The sequence below is a fragment of the Amblyraja radiata genome, chromosome 19, assembly GCF_010909765.2.
Source record: "Amblyraja radiata isolate CabotCenter1 chromosome 19, sAmbRad1.1.pri, whole genome shotgun sequence".
NCBI classification, from domain to species: domain Eukaryota; kingdom Metazoa; phylum Chordata; class Chondrichthyes; order Rajiformes; family Rajidae; genus Amblyraja; species Amblyraja radiata.
In genome coordinates, this window is record NC_045974.1 from 30830647 (window position 1) to 30853846 (window position 23200).

General features: G+C 47.0%; 1 protein-coding gene across 4 annotated transcripts in view; it reads left to right on the forward strand.

Moving 5' to 3' along the window:
• The first annotated feature begins 2710 nt into the window (after nucleotides 1-2710).
• The window catches only part of lgr5 (leucine rich repeat containing G protein-coupled receptor 5), a 153152-nt gene continuing 132662 nt past the window's right edge, over nucleotides 2711-23200 (forward strand). For 3 of the 4 annotated variants that reach the window (XM_033038173.1, XM_033038175.1, XM_033038174.1), the window contains exon 1: nucleotides 2711-3011. In XM_033038173.1, the coding sequence (XP_032894064.1) occupies nucleotides 2818-3011 (194 nt within the window). In that variant the 5' untranslated portion in view covers nucleotides 2711-2817. Of the gene's footprint in view, nucleotides 3012-5295; nucleotides 5315-23200 lie in introns of those variants that run through there. The other variant, XM_033038176.1, reaches the window with a different exon arrangement.

The following is a 23200-nucleotide window of genomic DNA, read 5'->3' on the forward strand; positions in this document are numbered from 1 at the left end:
CTGCTGAACATGGGGTGGGGAAGCAGGGTCTGGTAGAGACGCCCCTCAAACAAGGGAATGGATATCTGCACAGGGGCCACATCAATGGCAAGGTGCCTGGTTCAATGATAGTTCCATGAACACTACGCTAATTAATGTATGTACAGCCGCTGAGAACATCGGAGCGGCTTTGCACATTTTTGTTTTGTATATATTTTTTATTTTGAATAAATTTTATTTTGCTTTTTAAAAGATGCCTCTTTCTTTCTCCATTCCTGACGCACGTCATCCTTTTCTCTCAATTCGCTCAATTTCACCCCCATGAGCTCCGCCCCTCTTTCCCCCAGTCTATCCCAAATCCCAAATGGTCAGAATTATTCCAGCGCCTCTTCTCTTCACGGCTCCAACCAAGTCTGAAGAAGGGTTTCGGCCCGAAACGTCGCCTATTTCCTTCGCTCCATAGATGCTGCTGCACCCGCTGAGTTTCCCCAGCAATTTTGTGTACCTTCCCTGTTTTTAACTGCGTGCAAATGAGTTAATTGTAAAATAAGGACTCATGTGGCCTCTGAACTTCTAGCATAATGGGTGCAATGTGTTCTTCTCACTGAAGTCCACAATTCAGTTATTATTCTCCACCCATTCCTTTTATCCAGTGATGCTGCCTGTCCCGTTGAGTTACTCCAGTATTTTGTGCCTACCATCCAGTTATTACGACAGGTATAGTGGTGGATATAAATTAACAATGGATAAATGCATTTCCCTTTCTATTGCTACATTTCATCTCCAATGCAATTGAACATTATGAAGTTGAAAGACCATTAATGGTATAATGTGTAGGAAGGAACTGCAGATGCTGGTTTATACCGAAGATAGACACAAAATGCCGGAGTAACTCAGCGGGTCAGGCAGCATCCCTGGAGAAATTGAATAGGTGACAATTTGGGTCGGAACCCTTCTTCAGACTGAAAGATAAAGGTCTGTCTAGCGTTAATAGTATACATTTAACGTATTGTAATAGCGTTGTATACAAAAACGATCATTTTATTTTTAACTAATTGCGTTATGATATTGGAGGATACGAAGTCCAAACCATTCAATTAAATTCAATAAAATTTGAGATCGATCTTCAAATCCTTTCTCTCGAGTAAACTGGATCACGTTTGTAACTCAATGGAACAGCAGACATTATTCCTCCAATATTTCCGAGTCCGACTGAAATGGGTTTCGCAAATTTAATGTGAATATCAACAGCGAGGCTTTGGGAATTTGCAGTAACGTGACAAAGGTGCCTCTGTTTGTACATGGAGGGGGCGTAGCGGGGAGACGGGGGGGGGGGGGGGGGGGGGGGGGTCGCTACTCGTTCTTGCTGCATACGGTATGCTTTGTGTGTGCATCTGATCTTTTTCTTAGAGTTTTGGAGAGGCAGGTTGTTGATGAAGGTTTGCTTGAGGGAGTCGTGAATTTCCAGATAATCGGTACCGCTTTAACCTGTTCTTTGGGATAGATTGGGCTCCCGAAGAAGGGTCTCGACTTGGAACTTCGCCCGTTCCCTTTCTCCAGAGATGCTGCCTGCCCCACTGAGTTACTCCAGCTTTTTGTGTCTATCTTGGGCCATCTCGCCCTGCTTAGAGACGAGGAATGTAGGTTTTTCGCTGACCTTTGGGGCCGCTTCCTCAAAAGGCCTCGAAATTGCAACCATTCTCCGTCTGCATGCCCCTCGAAACACTCGTTAGCTCATAATCTGTAGGAAAGAACTGCAGATGTTGGTTTAAATCGAAGGTAGACACAAAATGCTAGAGTAACTCAGCGGGCCAGGCAGCGTCTCTGGAGAGGTGAAGTTTCGTGTCGAGACCCTTCTTCAGACCCGACCCGAAACGACACCCATTCCTTCTCCCCAGAGATGCTGCTTGCCCCGTTGAGTTACTCCGGCATTTTGTGCCTACTCTTTTGGCTCATTATGTCTTTGAGTTCCTCTATCAGTCTCCAGTCCTCCTTCCTTCGCTAACGTCCATTCCCTCGCCGCCTATATAAACCGCCTATACTTACTATATAAATACAGGCGAAGTGCTGATAGAATCATTCACGCTTTCATCGAGCGTTCCAGGGCTTCTATATGTTCGTTGAACGAAGACGCAAGAAACTGCAAACGCTGGAACCTTTATTGAAACACAAAGTGCAGGAGCTGCTCAGCGACCCACTGACCCGCGAAGTTTTACTCCGCACTCGTGTATTGAATTAACTGGGCGATATGGTTTTTTTCTGTGCGTGCGCGGGATTTCTTGCACGCATTACAACGTTGCATCTCCTTTAAGTTGTTACTCAAGAATCGTTCAGGTTTTCTTAACGAGTTTTGTTTTGTTTCCTTGCGTGCCGGGGTTTGCATTGGGAGATGTTTGACTTGTGATTCGGACTGGGATGGAGTTTGCAAAACGTTAACCGGTTGGGGTAGGTGGGTGACAAAGTGTTGGTGGCGGTGACCGGTGAGGAGGGGGGGGTGACACCGAGGCGCGTGTATGCTGCTGTCCTTTGCCAGGAGGACGTGTGTCGGGGAAGGGGACTGGGGAGGAGGGGAGGAGGGGGGAGGAGGGGGGAGGGAGGGGAGGGGGGGGGGGGGGGGGGGGTGGGGGGAGGAGGGAGGATAGGGCAGTGGTCGTGGTTCTGGGAAAGAGTAGGCGCCACACCACCGTGATGTCAGCGGCGGGGCGGGCCGCTTACTTAAAGGGGCCGCTGGAGCATCGGCTCTGAGACTTGGAGCTGGGGTCCGGCGCGGCATGTGGCAGCCTCGCTGGAGTCAGGGAATTGACAGTGAGGAGCCCAATTGCGACTGCCCTTAGAGACATGTGGCGGACGCGGCTACCGCACCTACCCTTGCTGCTGGCTCTGCTGCTCTGCTACCCCTGCTTGCAGACCAGGAAAGGCGACTGTCCGGCTCCCTGCCTGTGCGAGGACGACGGCGTGTTGGTGCGAGTGGACTGCTCGGACCGAGGGTTGACCACCATCCCTGCAAATCTCAGCAGCCTCACCTCCTACCTGTAAGTGCATTGGGCTGGGCCTGGGGTTTACAGTGCAGTGCGCTAGACATTGATTGATTGAATGAATGAATGAAGCATTAACTCAGCGCCGCCTGAGAGTTCTAGTTTGTAGATAACTCTCTGGAATAAAGGTAACTTGGAATTCTTAAACTAACTCGAAATTATTTGCAGCCACCCCATTCACCGCGTAGAAACAAGCTTGACCCGTGGTCAAAAGCAGCAACGTGGGGACGTGAAACTGGTGACACCTGTAAGCAAATGTAGGGGGCTTGAGGGATGCATGGGGCTGCTCTCTGATTTGCTGATGTTAGATTTATTGAGAAGTTCGCTGATGAACCGCGCGAAAACACCAGCCGGGGACAAAGTACAAGCTTAGGCCCGGCCATAGGCACCCGCCCACCCACTCACCTCTCGCCAGTCATTCGCTCTGCCCGGCGTGTAACCCGGCGAGTTGCAGAAATGTTAGTGTAGTTTTAGAGATACGATATTGGAGATAGTTTTAGAGATGCGGAGGTCAGGCAGCATCTCTGGAGAACATGGATATGTGACTTTCCGGTCGATACCTTTTTCATAAACTACTGAGTTACTCCAGCACATTGCATCCTTCTGTGTTTTAACTCGGCGAGTTGATAGCGATGTAGCGACTGGTGCGTGTTGGATCAAATCAACTTACCTGCTTTCCACAATAAATGTGCTCTCCGGCACCAATATTTGTTGATAGTGGCGAGGGATGCCTGGCTGTGAGATTATGAACTGGGGTTTTTTTTTGCCATTCCATGTTATCTGTACTTGTTTCCATAACCTAATGCGAGCCATACAGCGTGGAACCAGACTCTTCTGCCCAACGTGCCCACACCGACCAACACGTCCCATCTACGCCAGTCCCACCTGCCTTCGTTTGCCCCATATCACTCTAAACCAGTCATATCCATGTACATGTCTAAGCATTTCTTAAACGTCGCGATAGTGCCTGCCTCAACTATCTCGTCCGGCAGCTCGTTCCATACACCCACCACCCTTTGTATAAACAAGTTATCCCTCAGGCTCCTATTAAATCTCTCCCCCCCCCCCCCCCCCCCCCCCCCCCCCCCCCCCCCCCCCCCCGGTTCTCTGGTTCTTGATTCCCCTGCTCTGCGCACAGACTGTGCGTTTACCCGATCTGTTCCTCTCATTATTTTGTACAAAGATAGATTAAAAATAAAAGCAGACGGAATAGTAACTTTCCCCCACGCGAACACCTTGAAGAAAAACTAAAGGGGGCAGAGAATGAAGGCGGTCCAGGGCTACTGGAGTTGAATAGTTCTGTTGAAGAGTTGCGGCAGACATATGGTGTTGACCATCGGGGTACGGAGATATAGACAAAATACACCGAAGATAGATACAAAATGCTGGAATAACTCAGCGGGACAGGCGGCATCTCTGGAGAAAGGGAATGGGCGGTGTTTCGGGTCGAGACCCTTCTTAAGACAATTCTTTCTTAAGGAATGCACTGCGCTTGCCCGTTTCCCCCGGACAGGCTGCTACAGTGCGGCGCCTCTTCATGTTGACCTGTTTCGCGTTCACAGGCACAACGTCAAACCCTGCGCTTACGGGGCAATGTATGCGGGTCGCATTCGGAATGGTCTCTAAATTCGCCTTGAGACTTTCTGCCTTGAGACTTTGCCCAGCCGCCGAGTCTCAACCTGTTACCAGTTACTCCATTAACCGCAAATTATTTAACTGAGCTAACCGAAGAGAGGAGGAGGCGAAATCAAACAGAGCCAGAAATTGTGCGAAACAGTGATGCTAACGTGAAATCTTGTCAGAGTTAGTTACTTTACTGCTTATCATTCAGTTAACGTACTCGGTGATTTATATCTCGTATCAGCACTAGCGGCGAAAATAATCGTACATTAAAATCATCTATTTAACAAGTTGGAAATAATTAATATTTGCATTTTCGCCACCTCGTTAAACTGAAAGCAGTTTATTTTTCAAGTCAATTCAAGTGCATTGTCGAAACAAGGAACTGCGGGCGTCGGAAGGAAGATGCTGGTTTAAACCGAAGATAGACACAAAATGCTGGAGTAACTCAGCGGGAGAGGCAGCATCTCTTGAGAGAAGGAATGGGTGACGTTTCGGGTCGAGACTAGTCTGAAGAAGGAACTGCAGGTGTTGGTTTACAACAACAAAAAAGGCACAAAGTGCCGGAGTAACTCAGCGGGTCAGGCAGCATCCACGGAGATCATGGATAGGTGACGTTTTGGGTCGGGACACTTCTGAAGAGATCTAGTGCCATGAGCAGAAGTAGGGTGAAGCTCCAAGTACAATGCACACCGTCATTTCAGCAGAATCACAGACACATAGACTCAGACATTCAGATCTCAGGATAGCAACATTTGTTTTCAATAGACGGGGTATATCGTGTTTTCAATAGACGGGGTATATTTTATGGCTAAAAGCGATTTCCCCCCTAAATACTGTTTCCACTGTGCAGCAGGGATGGTATACAGCCAGCCTGTTGTGTGTCCGGACTGGGACAAGCCTTTGGTTATGTTGGCTGCTTTTCAGAGGCAGCCAAAGTTAACAGCCAAACTGTTCTCCAGTTTGTACAGAAAGGTGATTCACTAATCTTCCCGATCTTCACGAATCACTTTCATGGAGTAAATACTATAATCTGCAGATAGACACAAAATGCCGGAGTAACTCAGCGGGACAGGCAGCGTATCTGGATGAAGGAATGGGTGACTTTTCGTGACGAGACCCTTCAGACCGGAACCGAAACGTGTAAAAGAAGGAACTGCAGATGCTGGTTTAAACCGAAGATCGACACAAAAAGCTGTAGTAACTCAGCAGGACAGGCAGCATCTCTGGAGAGAAGGAAAGGGTGACGTTTCGGGTCGAGACCCTTCTTCAGACGTCTGAAACGTCACAATTTCCTTCTCTCCAGAGATGCTGCCTGTCTCGCTGAGTTACCCCAGCATTTTGTGTCTATCTTCGGTGTAAACCAGCCGATGCAGTTCCTTCCTACTATATTCTGCACTCAGTTTACTTTCTCAATCGCATTACCTGTTGCACGGTGCAATTTGCATGGAGAGTTGGCAACACAAAATGTTTCACTGCACCTAGATGCACTGGACAATAACAAACTAATACCAATAGGAATGAGCGAGAAAACGGGCGCCCTGAGCAGAAATGAAACGAGGCTCGCAATAATCATCTTTCACGCTTCACTGGAGACATTGAAACGCGTCCTTCAGAATTTAGCACCATACAAAACCAGAAACGTGACTCTGCAGCGGAACGCTTTCTGAAACAAACCCTTCGCCAATTAATTGAAAGACAACGACCAGTGGCGACTTAACGTAACATAACCTTAATAATTGTGATGTTAAATATTAGAAAAGTCAAGGAGTAGGGAAAAGCCCATTGCCCGCGGCTGTATTAAAGGCGACAGTTTTTTATTTAATACAGACCTCGTCTACTACGATAGAAACAAATTCAGAAGCAATTTAGCCGGTCAGGCAGCATCTCTGGAGAGAAGGAATGGGTTCCGCTTCGGGTCGAGACCCTTCTTCCCACCCGAAACGTCACCCATCCCTTCTCTCCAGAGACGTTGCCTGTCCCGTTGAGTTATTCCAGCAGTTTTAAGTATAAACTAGCATCTGCAGCTCCTTCCGACACACGAGGTTTATGTTTGTTATTGCCACGTGCACAGAGCCGCGCATGGGCGGAAATTCAGGGGGAGGGGGGGTCACGTCTCTCTCATGCTTTGAGAGGTGGGGGACAATCCCCCCCCCCCCCCCCCCCCCCCCCCCCCATGTTCTGTAATCCGGATTTTGAAATTCGGTGAAAAAAATCTATTAAAATCTCCGCTTTCCGCGAGACAGTGGGGGTGTCACTGTTACACGTTTGTTAAATGTCTCTATTAACATCGTATTATCACGATGTGTCACCAATTGTGTTTTAACCTTCAAGAATTACTGAAGGTATCCACGGAGAATTTCCTAAAGCTCTCTGATGCGGGTACAATTACCATTTAAACGAAAAGATTTAAACGGGTATCGGATTTAAACGGGCCAGGTCATTAAGCGCTCCGGTCGAACGGGTTTCCTGGCTGGCTTGCAGGTAAGTCCCCCATTCACGGTCACTCACGTTATTTAGTATTTTTCCCCATCTCTCTCTCTCTCTCTCTCCCCCTTCTGTTAGCCTTTATTTGCTTCAGTTTTATTTGATTAAGTGTTATTTATCACATTGTAACTTTTGAAAGATTCAAGCGGGTATCAGACGCTTTCTAAGGGCTGATTCGGCCCATTCGCGGGGCCTTTCGTCGCCTGGCGTGGCTTAAAATCAAACTGCTGCGTCGAGGCGATCGAGGCTGTCGATGCGGCCGCGCCGGGCGATGAAAGGCCCCGCGAACGGGCCGATTCAAGCCCCACGATTCGGGGCGGACGTAACTGCTGTTGCTGGAGTTCGGTGTCGGTCACTAACTAGGTCAGCTCCCGATGTTACTGTCCACAGGGCCCACGGCCGAAGCCTCCGAAGCTTCGCGCGTGTGTGTATGCGTGCCCGCGCATGCACGTGCGCGCGGCCACCAAGGAATTGTGCCCCCCCTCAAAATTGTGGTTCCCCCCATGTTTTGATAGCGATTTCCGCTAATGCACGAAGGTAGCATGATTTGTTTTACATGCCATCTATACAAATCAAACATACCATACATAGATATAATCAGTACAAACTCAAGTACAATAGACAGAGCCGAGGGAAGGATACAGAGTGCACAATATAGTTCTCAATATTGTAGCGCATTCCTTAGACTGTGTCCAATGACTTCAATGGGGGTAGAGATGAATCGGACAATACTTTAGCTTATGGAAGGTTCATAAACCTGATAATGGAGGTGAAGAAGCTGTTCTTGAGTCTGCTGGCGAGCGCTTCCAAGCTTCTGTTACTTCTGCCAGACGGGAGCATGAAGAAGAAGGAACGACCGGGATGGGACAAGTCCTTGATTATGTTTGCTGCTTTTCCCATGCAGCCACAGTTAACTGTTCTCCAGTGTGTTTGGAAAGTATTTGATTGAGACTTGTAATGCAATAGTTGGGTCAATGGGGCTTTTAGATAGACACATGGATATGCACGGGATGGTGAGATATGGACCTTGTGCATGTGGGATGAGATTAGTGTAACTTGGGCATCATGTTTAGCACAGATGTAGTGGGGGGGAAGGGCCTGTTCCTGTGCATTTTCTGTCGTTCTATGTAATAGAGTAGCGAATAAATGATGTATGTTTGCCTCTGGCTACGACGTACATGTCGAGGGTTATTTGAACCAACGAGTGGGCCTTTAGACTTTAAACTTTAGAGATAGAGCGCCGAAAGTGAGGCCGTGCCGACCAGTCATCACCTCGTACACTAGGGGCAATTTACAATTTTACCTACAAACCTGTAAGTCTTTGGAAACCAGAGCACCCGGAGAACCCCCACAACATCACGAGGAGAACGTACAAACAAACTCCGTACAGGCAGCACCCGCTGTCGGGATCAAACCCGGGTCTGTTGCGCTGCAAGGCAGCAACTCTTGCACGACGTCACTGTGCCGTCCTTTGTAATAGATTTGTTTCATTAAGTAAAGCAATTGTAGGGACAGTATTGAGTTACCTCTTTCCTTGGGAGAGGGGCAGGCAGTGGCTACAATTATTTTTAAACAGCCTAACTTCGCTTCTTGTTATTTCTCTCATGATGCTTAAATATTGGACATAGGTGTTAGTATTCCAGGAATCTGAAAGATGACTTGCATGTATTCCATCCTCGTGTGTGTGTGTGTGTGTGTGTATGTGGTGAATAGATTGTGTGAACGTCTCGTTAAGATTATACGAATATAAAATAAACGGTGTTTTAAATCAGATCAGGTAATGCATGCTCACGGAATCAAATAACGTAACCGCTTATATTTAGCTAACAATTGCTCTTTCCTTCGATTTATGCGGTGTAATAAATCGCTTAACATTTTCCAGTATTCTATTTTAGACGGATGCGCACGAAAGTGTTCTTGCAATCTGTAGTCTTAATCCCCCAAGTACAAGACAAAACTCATTAGCTCCCAGGCAAGATAGCATGACTGGCGCTGTGTCATGTATATCCATGTTAAAGTGGGACCTTTGCATCAGTCTCGCAATATGAAACGCGTTGAATTTACCATCGGGGGAAGGGTATTTGAAGGTCCTATTTTCTCGTTCAGATCGAAAACCGCCGAGCAGTCTCACGCAAGAAGCGAGCTGTGTAGTTTCATTTGGTGCACAATAATGTTACACACAATCAATCCCCTGCATCAGACTGATGGACCGGCGGACAGGGGAATCGTGGGGTCCCGTGGTCGGAATGCACAATGGAAGACTGCAAGTTGGGGAAGGCTGGCGTTCTGGCTGGTTATTTGGAGCGCCGTGTGAAAAGTGGGCAGCAAAAAGGCAGGCTGATTCCAGACAAAGTGTGGCTGACACTGAGCAGGACCTGGCATGCTCAGTTAGCACTCTTTCCCCTCCCGCTACTCACCAGGCAGCTGCAAGAAAGAAGCAGCATTCGCTGTACTTGGACTGCGCAAAGACTCAGATACTTGCACCAGCCACATTGAAAAGTCACATTGTCACTCGTAGGCCAATGAGAACTAGAAGTCATGAGTCAAGTGTTTTATTGTCAGATGTTCATAAACGGAACAAGGCGATTCTTATTGCAGCAGAACAACCGATATGTAAACATATTACTCTGTGAAGCCCATAATATACAATATATACAGGCGATATCGTGTGCAGGTAGATGAGATTAGAATGTCTTGGCATCATGTTGGGCACAGACATAGTGGGCCGAAGGGCCTGTTCCAATGCTATACTTTTCTATGTTCTACATCATGTAGCAATTAATAAATGAAGTATGTTTGCCACTGGTTAAGATGTATACGTTGAGGGTTACATGACAATTCGGGATTTGGGGTTCGATTAACATGGATCCCTCGTGGGCTTTTAGATTTTACACTTTAGACTTTAGAGATATATATGTATACAAACAAACAAATAAATAGACAACAGTAGTGCGAAGTCAAAAATAATGTCCCCAAGTCTACATGGTTTGGAGGCTATGTTTGTAGTGTTTAATGGGAAGAAGATGCTCCTGAACTTGGACGTTTCTGTTTTCAGACTCCTATGCTTTCTTCCCGATGGCAGGAGTGAAAAGAGGGTGTGGATCTCTGATGGCACTACACAAAAACCTGTGACTGAGATATCTTAGAATGAAAATCATTGCCGATTTACAGAAAGAAAAACATGAGAGGCGACTTTAAATAGATAAGATCTAGACAATTCTTTTAAAAAGTCAAACTAAAATCTTGCAAAATAATTTTGTTCAGTTTCACCAGTCCTCATAACATTACTCTTAATTAACACATTGTGTACATTCTGAGGTTACACTCAAATTTTGTCATGAAAGAACGGGATTTGAATATGTAGAATGCCTTTCCCAACTACAAGATAATGCAAAGTACTTTTTTTACAGCTGATTAATTATTTACATAATTGGTTGCTGTTGAAATTAAGCAAATGTGAGCAACTGATTAGTGAAACACAATATCCCACTGAGCAAGAAATAAATGGGCAATTCAGTCTTTTGTTTAATGTTGACCAACAAATCCTTCCTGCTGTTGGCTGGTCCCACAGGATGCAATGGAGACATACAGCACATAGACAGTTCCAATGCCCCACTAAATCCTCACTAACCATATTTCACCTATTTTACACTAATCCCACCTTAATCCTATTTTTATTAGAGTCATGCAGATTCAAACAGCTCAGCACCGAAACAGGCCCTTCAGCTCATTACATCCATGCTGAACTTTTTACCCATCTTAGATAATCTCACTTGCCACTTTAGATCTGTATTTTATGATGCCTTGCTTATTTAAATGCCTGTCTAAATGTCTCTTACGTATAATGATTGTGTCTGTTTCCACTGCCTCTTTTTGGCAGCAAGTTCGATTTAAATCTTTTTATTTGAATTTCACAGCAATTTGCATTCATACAATGATAACAGACAGTGACAGTCAAGGCATAATTGTGCAACAGTATGTAAGCGACCCTCAAAGCCCTTACCCTTACCCACCTTCAACCCACCCGAATCAGGTCGGAACCAAACGGGGACAAACAACACTCACATACATACACATCCACACAAATATGGTAAGATAAATGAAACAAAAAGTACTAAAAAAAGAGAAAAAAAGGGGGTCACTAATAACAGTAAATAAGTACGTAATTAAATAAATAAGTGTGGGGGGGGGGTTAAGGGGAGAGCAGCTGCAGTAGAGCAGAACAATGGTGGAGAGCACTCAGTCCTCTTCCGAGTCCGGGGACAAGTTGAGAGAGTTAACAAGTTCCAAGAAAGGGTTCCATGTATCTAGGAATGTCTTGGTAGAGCCTTTGAGAGAGAACCTAAGTTTTTCAAGCTTTAAATTGTAAAGCACCCCCTTAATCCAGCGGGTGTGTGTCGGGGGACAGGTGAGCCTCCAGTTAAGCAAGATCAGTCTCCGGGCTAACAAGGTTGTAAAAGCTAGAACCCGTTTCACCGCAACAGAGAGGTTGGTGTTGCGAGGGGTACCGAAAATGGCTGACAGTGTGTTTGGAGGAATAGTCTGGCCGTAGGCTCTGCTTATCAAGTCGAAAGCACTCCTCCAAAAGGCTGCTAGCTTAGGGCAAGACCAAAACATATGGCTATGGTTGGCAGGAGATTGATTACATCTGTTGCAGGTGTCCCTAACAGCGGGGTAAATTCTAGATAATCTTGCATTTGTGTAGTGGACTTTGTGAAGGACTTTGCATTGGATTAGGTCATGACGGGCACATATGGAGGAAGAATGGATCAAATCCAAGGCAGAGTCCCATTGCTGGTCTGTTAGCTTCGTATTCAGCTCACCCTCCCACGCAGCTTTTAATGAGGTATGAGGTTTCAATATAACCGACCCTAACAAGTTATACAAAACAGAGATGCATTTCTTCCGGTTGGGATCTAGAGCTAAGATGGTATCGGTCAGGGTTTCAGGGGGGCGATTTGGGAAATGGGGGAATGTCTTCTTCACAAAATCCCAAATCTAGAAAAAACGAAAAAGGTGGGAGTTTGGGAGGCTATAGTTGGACGAGAGCTCCGCAAAAGACGAAAAGATGCCATCCTTGTATAGGTTTTTGATACTACTGATACCGTTGCTATGCCAGGTTTTGAATGCGTGGTCTGTACTTGAAGGTTTAAAGATGTGGTTTTTAAGCAGTGGGGTCAAGATGGAAGGGCCTTGTAAACCGAAGTTTTTCCTGAGTTGGCTCCATATCTTGAGCGAGAGGGACGCAATTGGGCCTGCACCCACAGATGTTATAGGAAGGGGGAGTTGGGAGCATAGGACAGACCGCAACGGGAGATGTGAACTCGCCTTTTCCATGTGTACCCAGGTCGGTAGGTGGTCACAATCATCATTCATCCAATACAGGAGTTTTTGCAAGTTAGCTGCCCAATAGTATCGCCTAAAGTCAGGAAGTGCCAAACCGCCGTCATTCTTAGGAGACTGCAGTATCGCCTTTCGGATTCTAGCCGGTTTGCTACCCCATAAAAATTTAGATATTGTCCTTTCTAATTTATCAAAAAAAAATTTAGTGATAAGTATAGGGACGTGCTGGAAAAGATACAGGAATTTGGGTAGGACGACCATCTTGACCAGATTTATCCGGCCCACGAGGGATAGTAGTAAAACTGACCAGCGGTCAAAATCTCTTTCAGCTTTCTCAACCAGAGGCAGAAAGTTTGTGCGGAACATATCAGATAAGGGTGTTGTGATAAAGACGCCGAGCTAGCGAAACCCATCCTCTGCCCATTTGAATGAGGTTAAAGAGCGAGGGAGCTGCTGAGCCAATGAGTTAATCGGTAATAGCTCACTCTTTTGATAGTTAAGTTTATAACCAGAATACGTACCAAACCGTTCTAAAATATTCGTAATCACAGGGAGAGAGCTGATTGGGTTCGAGATGTACAGGAGCAGGTCATCCGCATACAATGAGACTTTATGAGTTGTGTCGAACCGTGTAATGCCTTTAAAGCCCTTCTCTAAGCGTAACCAGACCGCCAAGGGTTCTATCGCGACAGCAAACAGGAGTGGTGATAATGGGCAACCCTGTCTGGTACCTCTCTGAAGGGGGAAGTGGGGCGACAGTGTGCCGTTTGTTTGTACTGAGGCCACCGGGGACGAGTATAATAGACTGACCCAAAGAATAAAACTGTTACCGAGGCCAAAATTGTCCATCGCCTCATATAGGTACCTCCACTCGTCCCTGTCGAAAGCTTTTTCGGCGTCGAGGGAGACCACTATCTCCGGGGTCTCACTACTCGGTGAATGGATGATGTTAAGGAGACGCCTAGTATTGTGGGAAGACTGTCGGCCTGGTATGAACCCTGTTTGGTCTAACGAGATAATAGAGGGCATCACTCGTTGAAGACGGAGCGCAAGGTCTTTAGAGAGGATTTTGAGGTCCACATTCAGGAGTGAAATTGGTCTATAGCTACTACAAAGCAGGGGATCTTTCTCCTTTTTAAGAATTAGGGAGATAGTAGCCCTATCAGGTGGGCGGTAGGCGATGATGTAAAAACGCCTCATTGTACATATCTCTCAGGACTGGTGCAGAGAAAGCTTTGTAATATTCTACAGTGAAGCCGTCAGGGCCGGTTGACTTTCCGCTTTGCAGCGATGTGATCGCTGCTTGGACCTCAGCAACAGTTATGGGACCACCCAAGTCTCTCGTGGCTTCATCGTCAATTCGGGGAAACGTCATACTACTGAGCATGTCACCTGCAGTGGGAGGACAATCGGAAACGTATAGTTCAGCGTAGAATTTAGCAAATGCTTCATTAATTCTAAGAGGATCAGTATGAATCTCCCCTAAGCTGGATCTAATGGCTGGAATTAGCCGTGAAGTCACCTCGGTTCTGGCCTGATGGGCCAAAATCAAGTTCAAAATATCAAGATATCGGTGTAAAACAAAATCATTCCATTCCCATTAAATCCCATTAAAAATTAAATTCAAAATTCTTTCCTCCTACTTCAAACTTATGCCCTCTTTTTTGCCCTTCCTTGGCTATGGGAAAACATTCCTGATGATTTAATCCTTCTATGCCTCTTACAATTTTATATATTTACTAGTCCAAGTGCAGACCCGTTGGGTCTGTTTCCCCAACGGTGTTTGCGGGGGGGGGGGGGGGGGGGGGGGGGCTGAGGCATCACACTCACATTAACCACCCCCAAACACACAGGTGGGGGGAGGAGGGGTGAGAAGAGGGGAGGGAGGGGAGAGGAGGAGGAGGAAACGGGACAGATTTGGGAGGGAAAGGAGAGCGGGGTAGGGGTGAGAGAGGGGGATGGGGAGAGAGATGTGGGTGAGGGGAGGATGGGGAGGGAGGGGAGGAGGGAGGGAAGGGGAGAGGGGTGGGTGGAGAGAGGGGAAAGAGTGGGGAGGGAGAGTGGAGGGGGAAGGGGGGAGAGAAGTGAAGTGGAAGAGAGGGAGGAGAGAGGGATGGGGAGGGGAGAGAGATGTGGGGGGGGAGGGATGGGGACGGAGAGGAGGAGGGAGTGGTAAGAGTGTGGAGGGAGAGGGAAGAGTGTTGAAGGAGGGGGAGAGAGGTGGGGGGAGAGGGGAAAGAGTGGGGAGGGATAGTGGGAGGGGGGAGAGGGGAGAGGTGGAAGAGTGGGGAGGGTCAGAGGGGTAGGGGGAAGGGGTGTGGGGGAGAGGGGATGGAGGGGGAAGGGAGGGGGAGAGAGAGGGGTGGGGGAGGGAAAGGGGTGGAGTGGGGGAGAGGAGTGGGGAGGGAGGGGTAGGGGGAGTGGTGGAAGAGGGACAGAGGGGTAGGGGAAGGGGGTGGGGGGAGAGAGGGAAGGGGATAGGGTAGAGAGTGAAGGGGGGTGGGGGAGAGAGGGATGGGTGGGAGAGGGATAGGGGTGTGAAGAGGGAAACTTAGAAACATAGAAATTAGGTGCAGGAGTAGGCCATTCGGCCCTTCGAGCCTGCACCTCCAGTCAATATGATCATGGCTGATCATCCAACTCAGTATCCTGTACCTGCCTTCTCTCCACACCCCCTGATCCCTTTAGCCACAAGGGCCTCATCTAACTCCCTCTTAAATATAGCCAATGAACAGGCCTCAACTACCTTCTGTGGCAGTGAATTCCAGAGATTCACCACTCTGTGTGAAAAATGTTTTTCTCATCTCGGTCCTAGAAGATTTCCCCCTTATCCTTAAACTGTGACCCCTTGTTCTGGACTTCCCCAACATCGGTTTCTATAAGATCCCCCCTCAATCTTCTAAAATCTAGCGAGTACAAGCCGAGTCTATCCAGTCTTTCTTCATATGAAAGTCCTGACATCTCAGGAATCAGTCTGGTGAACCTTCTCTGTACTCCCTCTATGGCAAGAATGTCTTTGAGCATTGGGCATTGTGACATCACACAATGGAACGTTCACCATGAGCTGGGGCTCCTGCAAAGGCATATGTAAATGGATCCATTCCGATTGGACATATGTGAACATTGGGCATTGTGACATCACACGATGGAACGAATCAAAAGGAAGAAAGGCAGCCGACAGCCGGACGGACGGACGGCAGGCGGCAGCCACAGACTTTTATATAATAACTAGACCAAGTGCAGACCCGTTGGGTCTGTTTCCCTAACGGCGTTTGCGGGGGGGGAGGGCTGCGGCATCACACTCACATTAACCACCCCCCAAACACACAGGTGGGGGGAGGGGAGGTGAGAAGAGGGGAGGGAGGGGAGAGGAGGAGGAGGAAACGGGACAGATTTGGGAGGGAAAGGAGAGCGGGGTAGGAGGTGACAGAGGGGGATGGGGAGAGAGACGTGGGGGAGGGGGGGATGGGGAGGATGGGGAGGAAGGAGGGAGGGGGAGAGGGGTTGGGGGAGAGAGGTGAAGGAGTGGGGAGAGTGGAGGGGGAAGGGGGGAGAGAAGAGGAAGTGGGGAGGGAGGAGGAGAGGACTAGGGGGAGTGATGGAAGAGGGGTAGGGGGCAGGGGGCGGGGGGAGAGAGGGAAGGGGGTGGGGTAGAGAGGGAAGGGGGGTGGGGGAGAGAGGGATGGGTGGGAGAGGGAGAGGGGTGAGGAGAGGGAAACATAGAACCATTGAAATTAAGTGCAGGAGTAGGCCATTCGGCCCTTCGAGCCTGCACCACCATTCAATATGATCGTGGCTGATCATCCAACTCAGTATCCTGTACCTGCCTTCTCTCCATACCCCCTGATCCCTTTAGCCACAAGGGCCACATCTAACTCCCTCTTAAATACAGCCAATGAACAGGCCTCAACTACCTTCTGTGCCAGTGAATTCCAGAGATTCACCACTCTCTGTGTGAAAAATGTTTTTCTCATCTCAGTCCTAAAAGATTTACCCCTTATCCTTAAACTGTGACCCCTTGTTCTGGACTTCCCCAACATCTGGAACAATCTTCCTGCATCTAGTCTGTCCAAACCCTTAAGAATGTTGTAAGTCTATAAGATACCCCCTCAATCTTCTAAAATCTAGCGAGTACAAGCTGAGTCTATCCAGTCTTTATTCATATGAAAGTCCTGACATCCCAGGAATCAGTCTGGTGAACCTTCTCTGTACTCCCACTATGGCAACAATGTCTTTGAGCATTGGGCATTGTGACATCACACGATGGAACGTTCACCAGGGGCTGGGGCTGCTTCTATGGGTGAGAAGCAAGTATTTTTTGAAATATTGGGGGGGGGGGGGGGTGGGAGGGGGCTGCGGCATCACACTCACATTAACCACCCCCCAAACACACAGGTGGGGGGAGGGGGGGGGGGTGAGAAGAGGGGAGAGGAGGAGGAGGAAACGGGACAGATTTTGGAGAGAAAGGAGAGCGGGGTAGGGGGTGAGAGAGGGGGATGGGGAGAGAGATGTGGGGGAGGGGTGGATGGGGAGGGAGGGAGGGGGAGAGGGGTGGGGGGAGAGAGGGGAAAGAGTGGGGAAGGGGGGAGAAAAGTGGAAGAGTGGGGAGGGAGGAGGAGAGGGGTAGGGTCTGTGTGAAAAATGTTTTTCTCATCTCGGCCCTAAAAGATTTACCCCTTATCCTTAAACTGTGACCCCTTGTTCTGGACTTCCCCAACATCTGGAACAATCTTCCTGCATCTAGCCTGTCCAACCCCTTAAGAATTTTGTAAGTTTCTATAAGATACCCCCTCAATCTTCTAAAATCTAGCGAGTACAAGCCAAGTCTATCCAGCCTTTATTCATATGAAAGTCCTGACATCCCAGGAATCAGTCTGGTGAACCTTCTCTGTACTCCCTCTATGGCAACAATATCTTTGAGCATTGGGCATTGTGACATCACACAATGGATCGTTCACCTGGGTCTGGGGCTGCTTCTATGGGTGAGAAGCCAGTATTTTTTGAAATATTGGTAGGGGGGGGGGGGGGGGGGGGGGGAGTGGGGGGGCTGCGGCATAACACTCACATTAACCACCCCCCAAACACACAGGTGGGGGGAGGGGGGGGGGGTGAGAAGAGGGATCGGAGGGGAGAGGAGGAGGAGGAAACGGGACAGATTTGGGAGAGAAAGGAGAGCGGGGTAGGGGGTGAGAGAGGCGGATGGGGAGAGAGATGTGGGGGAGGGGGGATGGGGAGGGAGGGGAAGAGGGAGGGAGGGGGAGAGGGGTGGGGGGAGAGAGGGGAAAGAGTGGGGAGGGAGAGTGGAGGGGGTGGGGGGAGAGAAGTGGAAGAGTAGGGAGGGAGGAGGAGAGGGGTAGGGGGAGTGATGGAAGACGGACAGAGGGATAGGGGGAAGGGGGCGGGGGGAGAGAGGGAAGGGGGTGGGGGAGAGAGGGATGGGAGAGGGAGAGGGGTGAGGAGAGGGAGGGGGGAGGAGAGAAGGGGGAGAGAAGTGGAAGAGTGGGGAGGGAGGGAGGGGTAGAGGGGTAGCGGGAGTGGTGGAGGTGGGACGGGGGAGTGGTGGAAGAGGAACAAAAGGGTGGGGGAGAGAGGGAAAGGGAGGGGAAGAGAGAGGGGTGGGGGATGGAGAGGGGTGGGATAAGGGGAGAGAAGTGGAAGAATGGGGAGAGAGGGGTAGTGCAGGAGTAGGCCATTCGGCCCTTTGAGCCTGCACCACCATTCAATATGATCATGGCTGATCATCCAACTCAGTATCCTGTACCTGCCTTCTCTCCATACCCCCTGATCCCTTTAGCCACAAGGGCCACATCTAACTCCCTCTTAAGTTCCGATTGGACATATGTGAACATTGGGCATTGTGACATCACACAATGGAACGCTCACCATTGACTGGGGCTCCTGCAAAGGCATATGTAAATGGATCCATTCCGATTGGACATCTGTGAGCATCGGGCATTGTGACATCACACGATGGAACGTTCATCAGGGGCTGGGGCTGGTGCTGCTTCTATGGGTGAGAAGCCAGTTTATTTTTGAAATATTGGGGGGGTGGGGGGAGGATTTGATTAAAAATGTGTACTTAAACACGACAAAATATAATGAGGTGCAGATACTTAGAAAGAAAAGTGAAATCTCTACCGAAATGGAAAAGATGTCGGCGATTCTGCGTCTGGTTTCGGAGTTGCAGTGAATCAAAGGAAGAAAGGCGGCCAGCAGCCGTCCATGTAAATGGATCCATTCCGATTGGACATCTGCGAGTATTGGGCATTGTGGCATCACACGATGGAACGAATCAAAAGGAAGAAAGGCAGCCAGCAGCCGGACGGACGGCAGGCGACAGGCACACAGATAGATAGATAGATAGATAGATAGATAGATAGATAGATAGATAGATAGATAGATAGATAGATAGATAGATAGATAGATAGATAGATAGATAGATAGATAGATAGATAGATAGATAGATAGATAGATAGATAGATAGATAGATAGATAGATAGATAGATAATTTAAGGCCATTTAAGACTGAGGTGAGAAAAACTTTTTCACCCAGAGAGTTGTGAATTTGTGGAATTCCCTGCCACAGAGGGCAGTGGAGGCCAAATTTAATGGATTTAAGAGAGAGTTAGAAAGAGCTCCAGGGGCTAGTGGAATCAAGGGATATGGGGAGAAGGCAGGCACGGGTTATTGATTGGGGACGATCAGCCATGATCACAATGAGTGGCGGTGCTGGCTCGAAGGGCCGGATGGCCTCCTCCTGCACCTATTTTCTGTTACTATGTCACCCCTCAGCATCCTTTGTTCCATTTAGGACATTGGCCACATTGCCTGTTTCCACACGTAGATTACCCTTTTCATTCCTGGTTATCTTTCCCTGGTTACCTCCTTGCTCCTACTTATAGAAAGTCTTGAGGTTCTCCTTAATCTTACTTACCCAGGATATTTCATGATCCCTTATTGTCTTCCTAATTTCTTTTCTAATTTCCCACCTTTACACTATACATCCCTCAAAAGACTCCCTTGATCCCAGTTGCCCATACTTACTATATGTTTCCTTTCTTTCCTGATGAAAACTTTATTGGCCTTTTCATGATTAGGTTCCCTAATCATGTCATCTTCATCTTTCATCCACCCATATGCGGGCTCTGAACTCTTACCAACTCTCTTTTAAAGGTCTACGTATCAACTGCCATTTTACCCACAATCATTTGCTCTCAATCTACTTTTGTCAGTTCCTCTATTATGCTATTGAAATTAGCCTTCCACCAATTCAAGAACTTAGCTTGAGGACCAACCTTATCCTTTTCCATAACTACCTTGGTACTTGCAGAATGATGATCATTGTTCCCACATTGTTCCACAACCAACACTTTCACCACTTGCCCAGTTTTGTATCCTAAGATAATGTCAAGTATTGCCCTACTCTTTTAGAATTCACAACGTATTGTCTCAAAAATCTTTCTTGGATGCACTTAACAAATTGTGCCCCATCTAAGCTCATTGCACCAAACTAATCCCTTCCAGAGCAGCTTGCCACACACAACCTTATCTATGGCCTTGCTGAAGTCCATATCGACAACATACAGCTTTTCCCTCGTCAACCTTTTTGGTTACTTCTCAAAAACTCAGATTTATAAGACATGATCTCCCATGCACAAACCCATGCTGTCTATTGCTAATCAACCCCTCTCTATCCAAATGTGTATATATATCTTATCCGTCAGGATCCTCTCAGTAACAGATGTTAGGCTCACTGGTCTATAGTTGCCAGGCTTTTACTTGTTGCCTTTGTTAAACAGAGGCACAACGTTAGCCACTCTCCCAACACCTCACCCATCTCTAATAATGAATCATTCATCTCAGCCAGGGCACCTGCAATTTCCTCTTGAGTGTCCTCAGATATATCTGATCAGGCGCAGGAAATCTATTCAACTTCATAAGCCTTAGGATGTCTAGCACCTCCTCGACCATAGTATGGCCTGTCCTCAAGACATCTCCATTAACTGTCGCAAGTTCCCCAGACTTCATATCTTTCTCTATAGTAAAAACAGAAGTGAAATACCAATTGAGGACCTTGCCCATCTCATGTGGCTCTGCTCAGAGATGGTCCCTTGTAGAGCAATGTCTGGCTAATGTCAGATTTAAGTGGTATTTTGATCAAAGATTTCAACATTTTAGGGGAACTGATAAGGGTAGATAACAATATTTTTTGCTGGTTTGGAAGTCCATGAAAAATTTGAGCCAAGTCTATAAGGGATGAAGTTAGGAGATGCAGAAAAGGTGACAGAAATTTGAAGGCGCTTTCCCTAAAATGCCAATGGATGTTACATCAATTGTTAATTTAAAATTTAGATTATAAGATTTTTAAAACTTTTTTTGATAATCTGGGATGTTCAGGTGTAGGGGCGAAGGTGGGTCTTGGAGCAAAGGCACACATCAGCCATGTTCTCATTAAATGTTGGAACAGACTCCAGTGGCCAAGTTACCCACTCCTGCTTCATGTCGATTCTGACGCATGTTCTCAATAAAAGGCATAGATAGAGTGGATGTGGAAATAATGTTTCCACCGGTGGGAAAGCCCAGGACCAGAGGTCAGAGCCTTAGAATTAAAGGACACTCTTTTAAAAAGGAGGTGAGGAGGAACTTCTTTAGTCAGAGGGTATTTCATCTGTGGAACTCATTGCCACGTTAGGCTGTGGAGGCTAAGTCAGTGGATATTTTTAAAGCAGATGTAGACAAATTCTTGATTAAAACGGGTTGCAAGGGTTATAGGGAGAAGGCAGGAATATGGGATTAGGAGGCAGAGATCAGCTATGATTGAATGGCAAAGATGGACCGAATGGCCTAATTCTACTCCAATAACTTGTGAAAGGAAGAAGATTGGGAGGTGATTTGATTACTGTTTGCAAAATTTTAACAGTTCCCGTGGACTATGACAAGCTATTTTATCTTGTCCAGGGCAGTAGATCCAGAGCACTGGGCCACCATCTGGAGAGAGAAATTTAAAACAAATCCTTGAAATTATGAGTATGTAGTACATCTGTGAACCAGGCTCACAATTAAGACAGTTAGCATGGATCGATTCTGATGCATGTTATATACTTTGTGTTCATGAAATGGCATTTTGGGATAAACTATATAGTATGGTGAGTGTGCTATGTTTAACTTGAACAGATGACTTGGTCTTGAAAATATGTCACTAATGAAGTTTTAACCAGACTTTTTTTCTGGATCTGTTGTAAACTAATAGAAAGCAACAGTTGTTATTGTTACTATCGCAACATTTAAAAAACATTTGGACAGGTACCTGGACAGGACAGGGTTGGAGGGATATGGGCCAAACGCAGACAGGTGGGACTTGTGTAGATGGGACATGTTGGTCGGCGTAGGCAAGCTGGGCCCGAAGGGCCTGTTTCCACACTTTATGACTATGTTTATATGACTATGACTATAACTAATTATGATTATTTACCTATTACGGAACTGCAAAGAAGACAGAGGACAACTAGCAGTTCTTCTGTTTCAACAGATCATGTTTAAAGCTTACTGTTATATGCCAGAGTTCAGTTCAGTGCCATCTGCGTCCTTGCTGGACATGAATGTAAAGAATGGATACATTCCAAGCTGAGCTGGACCACTACCAATATATTGTGGTAGACACAAAAAGCTGGTGTAACTCAGCGGGACAGGCAGCATCTCTGGAGAGAAGGAATGGGTAATGTTTTGGGTCGTGAAGAAGGGTCTCGACCCGAAATGTCACCCATTCCTCTCTCCAGAGATGCTGCCTGTCCCACTGAGTTACTCCAGCTTTTTGTGTTTATCTTCGGTTTAAACCAGCATCTGCAGTTCTTCCTTACACAATATACTGTGGAGTTGGGAGATGTTGTACGTGGTGAAAGTTCCTTTACTCTGGCATTGATGCCAATCACAATAACGTTTGTAGTAAAACAGAATGATTTCCAATTGAATGGAATCTTCTTTGTCAGTAATAATCATCATAAATAAAGATAGTGCTTCATAGACAGTATTATTATGTTCTCGAGCCATTAATAGATAAGACATAGTAATCATGAAAGATTGAATATTTTGGATTACGTAATTTGCATTTGCAACTCAATTTTTCACAAGGTAAACAGAAAGAATGTTTTATGATATAAAGGCAAGTTGTTGAACGCCAATATGAGTTTTGTCTTTGGGAGTGGAGGAATGATGAAGAAATGTTTTAATCCACACAACAGATTAAAGTTGGACCAGTTCTAAATATCAGTTAGAGGTCACTGTACGTTAAGGCAAGTTCTTTTGCATCATTCCAATGGCAGAACATACTGTATTCACTACCCCATTTGCCAGTGCTCCGAGCAGCCAGGTAACAGACCTACATCTGCGAATTTGTTCCAGAACAGGAGATTTTACAAGGATGTTGTCAAGACTTGAGCGCCTGAGCTATAGGGAGAGGTTGGGCAGGCTAGGACTTTATCCCTTGGAGCGCAGGAGGATGAGGAGTGATCTTATAAGATCATGAGGGGAATTGATAGGAGAGATGCACAGAGACTTTTTACCCAGAGTAGGGGAGTAAGAACCAGAGGACATTGGTTTAAGGTGAGGAAGGAAAGATTTAATAGGAACCTGAGAGACAACCTTTTCACACAGCTGGCAGAGATACTATAACAACATTTAAAAGTCATTTGTGCAGGAACTTGGATAGGAAATGTTTAGAGGGATATAGACCAAACCCA